At 40.4% G+C, this 7,375-nt stretch overlaps 1 protein-coding gene across 1 annotated transcript in view; it reads right to left on the minus strand.

Annotated features, from left to right (window-relative positions):
- The window catches only part of CATSPERB (cation channel sperm associated auxiliary subunit beta), a 171,534-nt gene that overhangs the window by 111,994 nt on the left and 52,165 nt on the right, over positions 1-7,375 (minus strand). Inside the window, exons 7-8 of the mRNA XM_007944535.1 lie at positions 3,471-3,563; positions 3,213-3,331 (exon numbers count right to left, since the gene is read on the minus strand). Coding sequence (XP_007942726.1) covers positions 3,213-3,331; positions 3,471-3,563 — 212 coding nt within the window. The remainder of the gene's footprint in view (positions 1-3,212; positions 3,332-3,470; positions 3,564-7,375) is intronic.

Raw genomic sequence — 7,375 nt, forward strand, 5'->3', positions numbered from 1 at the left:
GAAGAAAGAAAGAGGTCATTAAAAATATGAGAAAGAAAGAAAAGACCAAAATGGATGTCAGAAGAGACTCTGAAACTTGCCCTTGAGCAGAGAGTAGCTAAAGCAAACGGAAGAAATGACAAGATAAAAGAGCTGAACAGAAGATTTAAAAAAGCAGCTTGAAAGCCAATTACTATAATGAAATGTGAAAAGACACGAAGTTCGAAAACGAAAAGGGAAGAACACGCTCGGCATTTCTCAAGCTGAAAGAAATGAGGAAAAAATTTAAGCCTCGAGTTGCAATATTGAAAGATTCTATGGGAAAAATGTTGAATGATGCAGGAAGCATCAAGAGAAGATGGAAGGAATACACAGAGTCACTGTACCAAAAGAACTGGTTGATCTTCATCCATTTCAGGAGGTGTCATATATTCAAGAACCAATGGTATTTGAGGAAGAAGTTGAAGCTGCACTGAAAGAACTGGTGAAGAACAAGGGTCCAGGAATTGATGGAATATCCATTGAGATATTTCAACAAATGGATGCCCCACTGGAGGCACTCACTCGGTTATGCCAAGAGATTTGGAAGACAGCTACCTGACCAACTGACTGGAAGAGATCTGTATTTGTACCTATTGCAAAGAAAGGTGATCCCACAGAAGGTGGAAATTATCAAACAATATCATTAATATCGCATGCAAGTAAGATCTTACTGAAGATAATTCAAAAACAGTTATAGCAGTATATTGACAGAGAACTTCCAGAGGTGTAAGCTGGATTCAGAAGAAGATGTGGAATGAGGGATATCATTGCTGATGTCAGGTGGATCTTGGCTGAAAGTAAAGAATACGAGAAAGATGTTTACTTGTGTTTTACTGACTATGCAAAAGCATTTGATGTGTGGATCATAACAAATTGTGGATAACATTGAGAAGAATGGGAATTCCAGAACACTTAATCGTATTCATGAGGAACCTGTACATAGACCAGGAGGCTGTCGTTCAAACAGAAAAAGGGAACACTGCATAGTTTAAAATCAAGAAAGGAGTGTATCAGGGTTGTATTCTTTCCCCATACTTATCCAATATATATGCTGAGCAAATAATCTGAGAAGCTGGACTATATGCAGAAGAATGTGGCATTAGGATTGGAGGAAGAATCATTAACAACCTGTGATATATTGATATTGACAACACAACTTTGCTTGCTGAAAGTGAGGATGACTTGAAGTACTTACTGATGAAGGCTGAAGAATACAGTTTGCAGTATGGATTACATCTCAATATAAAGGAAAACAAAAATCCTCACAACCGGTCCTATAAGCAACATTACGATAAATGGAGAAAAGACAAATTGTTAAAGACTTCACATTGCTTGGTTCTATAATCGATGCTAATGGAAGCAGCAGTCAGGACATCAGACAACATATAGCACTGAGCAAATTGGCTGTAAAGGACCTCTTTCAAGTGCTGAAGAGCAAAGATATCTCCTTGAGGACTAAGGTGTACCTGACACAAGCCATGGTATTTTCAATCGCCTCATAGGCATGTGAGAGCTAAACAATGAATAAGGAAGACCGAAGAAGAATTGATGCTTTTGAGCTGTGGTGCTGGTGAAGAATGCTGAAAGTACCGTGAACTGCTAAAAAAACTAACAGGTCTGTCTTGGAGGAAGTGCAGCCAGAATGCTCCTTGGAGGCGAGAATGGCCAGACTTTATCTCATACTTTGGTCATGTTGTCAGAAGAGAGCATTCCCTGGAGAAGGATGTCATGCTTGGTAAGGTGGAGGGTCAACGAAAGAGGGGGAGGCCCTCAACGAGGTGAATTGACACAGTGGCTGCAGTGATGGCCTCAAGTATAGTAAGAATCATGGAGCTGGCTCAGGATTGGGTGGTGTTTCATTCTGCTGTGCATAGGGTCGCTATTGGGAGACAACTTGATGGCACCTGACAACAATAACAATTGATTGACCAAACAACAAGTGGTACTTTCTCATAGATGATGAGACAGGAGGGAAGGTTGTGACTATTCATATACCTGAAGGAAGATGCTAATCACTATGTATAAGGAAAATCTGCCTCACAACCAATGAAACTGCCCCTTCTTCACCTCCCCTTATCTATTCTCCAAGGAGCACTGATGACGCAGTTGTTAAGAGCTTAACTGTTAAGCAAAAGGTGAGCAGTTCAAATCCACCATCCACTTCAAGGGAAAAAGATGTGTCAATCTGCTTTTCTGCAAAAATTACAGCCTTGGAAACCCTACGGGCCCGTACTCTGTCTACTGGGTTGCTATGAGTCAGAACTGACTCCACAGCAATGTGGTCTTTGCTCCTACTGCTCCTAAATATTCACTGTTGTTGTTGGGTGCCTGACTCCATGTCGACTCACGCTGACTCCATGTGACAGAGTAGAACGGCTTTACAGAGTTTTCTTGGCTGTAATCTTAAGCAGATTCCCAGGTCCTTCTACCACAGAGCTGCTTGGTGGGTTCGAACTGCCAACCTTTTGGTTAGCAGCTGAGTACTTAACCATTGAGCCACCAGGCCTCCCTAAATACTTATCACTGGTTTTATTTCTATTCTGGTAATCTTTGACAAGTATTTATTAACACGTTTGAGAACTTCATGGCATGCATATTGCATATGCTCACATAAACGTATATTTCTCTTCTCTCGATTCCAACACTTATTCTTAATTATGTTATTTTAATACTAAAGAAAAAAAAAAAACAAAACAAAAAACCCAACTGCCATTGAGTCAATTCTGACCCGTAGTTACCCTTACAGGTTTCTGAGGCAATAAATCTTTATGGAAGTAGATTGCCCCATCTTCCTTCCGAGGAGTGGCTGGTGGGTTTAAACCACCAACCTTCTGGTTAGCAGTCAAATGCCTCAGGCACTGTGCCATCAGAGCTCTTTGTAATAGTATATTACCTTAGTGTATGTGGGGAACATATGTAGTTATAACTAAAAGAATGAATAAATAAGTATTTTCTACATACATGTATTTAAAGCTTATAAATTTGTGTAGCAACAATGCTAGCATCATTTCCAGATTGTATATTCAACACTCCCACACAAAGGACAAAGATGCTGCATTATGCTTGTACATTTTTTAAAAGGAAGAAACATTTCAGTTCTTACTGTACCACACATAGCTCAGAAATCCAATACTTCTTCGTGTCACGGAAGATATTTAAGGTTAATATTAGTTATAAGGCAGTTCACCTACCTGTAAAACAGAGGCTGACGGGTGACGAAGATCTCTACTTACAAAAAGACCCAAAGAGGTGAGCATAACTAAGAAATGATTTGTTAAAACCATATCCACCACTGAAAGCTGTATGAGATCTGAAAGAAGAAAATCACGCCACGGGTTAAAAAGTAGGAAAAAAATGAGCTTCTCAACAAAGCAGAGATTTCATATATGCTGATCAAGCAACCGCCGTAAGGGAGATGCTGGAGTTAAAGGTGCTGTTATAAGCATTACCTTCGAGTTCGGAATAGATATTCTCCGTCATGTTATACCATGTGGTATTATCATAATCCCAAAATCCAGAAAAGCTGAGGCCTAGGTAAATACCTAACATGAAAGGAAAGAACAATTAAGGCTAGCCACTTGTACAAAGCTATTACCTCAATTCTGCAGCACGAGGTCATTAGGGGCAAGAGGCTGTATCTGTTCCATCTTCTGTCCCATTCTCCACATCCCCCCACCCTACCTCCTCTCCCCTCAATTTGAACCTCGCTTCCCCAAGCTTGAACGGATGAAGTAACTTCAGTTGCACCACAGGATCTTAGCCAACCGTCTGACCGAAGCCTAGAATAGTCTCCTCTGGGAGTGATATGTCCTTAAAATAAATTGCATTGGCCATCGCCTTGTTTTAAAACAGCTTCCAAGCTGCCCTTAATTATTAAAGTATTTTGTTTCATGGCAGTCTAAGCACAAAGATGTCGCAATTGCAGGAGTACACTTTTAGTCAACAATAAAAAAAAATCTCCGAAGAAAATTAACCTGTAAACTCCAAGAGGGAAGAAACTATGCTTGATGTACTTTAATATTAGCAAATTTTATAAAAATAGAAAGAATATTTGCTAAAGCTTCATGAGAACCTCTTAAGAGATGAGTGCTGGTCATACTGAAACCACTGAAAGTGTTCTGTTCCCTTGTCCCACCTCTCCTTGGTCACAGATAAGAATGTTGAGAGTATTTTGATTTTTAAAGCTGGAGTATTCATCTGAAGCCTTGTCAACAGGGCATAACTACTGCCCCAGAGAATGTGACGACCTGAGGCAAAGGGCTTGGGTCAAGGAGCTTGAAGACACTTGACTATCTGATGCATTTACTTTGTTTCAAAAGATGCATGTTGTTAATATATATTTTCACTACCAGCTCTTTTCTGTATAGGGAAAGGTGTTAGAAGAAAATGTTAGTTTCTACTTCTTCCAAGAAAAAGGTTACCATGGGTCAGAATGGACTTAATGGCAGTGGCTTTGGTTTGCTTCTTCCTGGAACAGGAAAGATAAGTTTTTCCTTTCTGAGTATTAAGTCTGCTTAGATAGTTAACAATACATTATATTCTATGTGGGAATAATTATAGGTGTCAAGAATGATATCATATGACCATGCAAAGTTTAGAAATATTTAATGGAGAAGTAAGCTATGAAATGTGTTTTATTTTGCTTAATATTTTTAGATTAAAATTAAGTTATAGATCACTGTCAGTGAAAACAATCTACAAAAAGAACCAGGTTTGCTGGTCTGATTGAGCCTGGTGAAACCCCTGAGACTATGGCCCTTAGCTGCCCTACAGGTCTGGAACTGAACCCATTCCTGTGGCTTCCAGCCAAACAAAAGACAGGCATATGAGCTGAACTTTTACTTTAGGTAGATCGACTCCTTGGAGAGATCAATCATGGGAGAACAGAAGGGCTGTGTATGCTCAGGGAGACAGCTTGGAGGGCAGGAGTGCATGGGAGGGAAGGACAAGGGAAGAGGTAACTATGGGGAGGAAGTGGGAAGAGAGTTGTTGCATTGTGGAAAATTGCAGTCAATGTCATGAGACAGTGTATGTGAGCTGCTGTATCGAAAATGAATATGCACTATAAACTTTCACCCAAATCACAATAAATTTTTTTAAAGAACAAAGAAAGAAAAACTATCCACAATTATATCCCAAAGTTATAGAAGCTGATGTACAATTTAAGACAACAAAGATTGCATTTTATAATTTTGGAAATAAGAGTGCATTTATGATCACTAAATGGTAGGGTCAATTTTACTAATACATGATATCTTCTGATTCTGCTTTTCAAAAATCAATGAAATATTGCATATGTAAAGTCAAGAGTAGTGAAGAGGCTAAAAATACGATTTCACCCCCCTCCCTTTTTTTAATGAGGAAGGAGAGAGAAAATGCAATTGTTATTGCTATAAACCAAAAACCAAATCTGATGCCATTGTGTCAACTCTGACTCACGCCAACGCATGCATTTGTTACAGAATGTTGTTGTTGTTGCCAGGTGCCATCGAGTCAGCTGAGACTCATAGTGACCCTCTGTACCACAGAAGGAAACACTGCCCGGTCCTGTGCCAGCCTCACAACCCTTGCTATACTTGAACCTATCATTGCAGCCACTGTGTCAATCCATCTTGTTGAGGGACTTTCGTTTTTCACTGACCCGCCCCCCACACCCCACTTTACCAAGCATGATATCCTTCTGCAGGGAATGGACCCTTCTGACCATGTGACCAAAGTAGGTGAGATGAAGTCTGGCCATGCTTGCTTCCAAGGAGTATTCTAGCTACACTTCTCCCAGGACAGATTTATCTGTTTTTCTGGCAGTCCATGGTATTTTCAGTATTCTTTGCCAACACCATAATTCAAAGGCACCAACTCTTCTTTGGTCTTCCTTATTCATTGTCCAGCTTTCACATGCATGCATATGAGGTGACTGAAAACACCACGGCTTGGGTTAGGTCTACCTTAGTCTTCAAAGTGACATCTTTGCTTGTTACATATTAGAACTGCTCAAATAGGTTGTTTTTTTTTTTTTTTTTTTTGCCTGTAATCTTGATGGAGGCAGATTGCCAGGTCTTTCTTCTGCAGTGTCTCTGAGTAGCTTCAAATTGCCAATCTTTAAGTCAGCAGCTGAGTGCAAACCATTTGTGCCACGCTGGGACCTTATTGTTATTGCTAGAGGTAGAGTACTTGACTTGGAAAGTTACAAAGAAGTGTCAGGTAGTTCTGTTATATGAATGTTAATATGAGTTGGTTGGGAGTGAAAATTAAAGATTTGTTGTTGCAGTTGTTGTTAAGTGCCATGGAGTCATCTCTGACTCATAACGACCTTATGTACAGCAGAACGAAACACCGCCCGGTCCTGAGCCAGCTCCATGATTCTTGCTACACTTGAGCCCATTGCTGCCACCACTGTGTCAATCCACCTCGCTGAGGGCCTTCCCCTCTTTCGTTAACCCTCCACCTTACTAAGCATGACATCCTTCTCCAGGGAATGGTCCCTTCTGACAACTTGACCAAAGTAAGTGAGATAAAGTCTGGCCATTCTCGCCTCCAAGGAGCATTCTGGCTGCACTTCCTCCAGGAAAGACCTGTTAGTTCCTTTAGCAGTCCATGGTACTTTCAGCATTCTTCACCAACACCACAGCTCAAAAGCATCAATTCTTCTTCGGTGTTCCTTATTCATTATTTAGCTCTCACATGCATATGAAGCAATTGAAAATACCATGGCTCGTGTCAGGCGCACCTTAGCCCTCAAGGAGACATCTTTGCTCTTCAGCACTTGAAAGAGATCCTTTACAGCCAATTTGCCCAGTGCTATACATCGTCTGATGTCCTGACTGCTGCTTCCATTGGCCTTGATTGTAGAACCACGCAATGTGAAGTCTTTGACAATTTCAATCTTTTCTCCGTTTATCGTAATGTTGCTTATAGGACCAGTTGTGAGGATTTTTGTTTTCTTTATATTGAGAGGTAATCCATACTGCAGACTGTATTCTTCAACCTTCATCAGTAAGTGCTTCAAGTCATCCTCACTTTCAGCAAGCAAAGTTGTGTTGTCAGTGTATTGAAAGTTGTTAATGATTCTTCCTCCAATCTTGATGCCACATTCTTCTTCATGTAGTCCAGCTTCTCGGATTATTTGCTCAGCATACAGATTGAATAAGTATGAGGAAAAGGATACAACCGTGATGCACTCCCTTCTTGATTTTAAACCATGCAGTGTTCCCTTTTTCTGTTTGAACGACAGCCTCCTGGTCTATGTACAGGTTCTTCATGAGTACAATTAAGTGTTCTGGAATTCCCATTCTTCTCAATGTTATCCACAATTTGTTATGATCCTGCAAAAAGGGCAAGGAGGCCACATGTTCTG

This window comes from Orycteropus afer, unplaced genomic scaffold, assembly GCF_000298275.1.
Source record: "Orycteropus afer afer isolate SDZICR_OR568_19922 unplaced genomic scaffold, OryAfe1.0 scaffold00127, whole genome shotgun sequence".
In the NCBI taxonomy this organism is placed as follows: Eukaryota; Metazoa; Chordata; class Mammalia; order Tubulidentata; family Orycteropodidae; genus Orycteropus; species Orycteropus afer.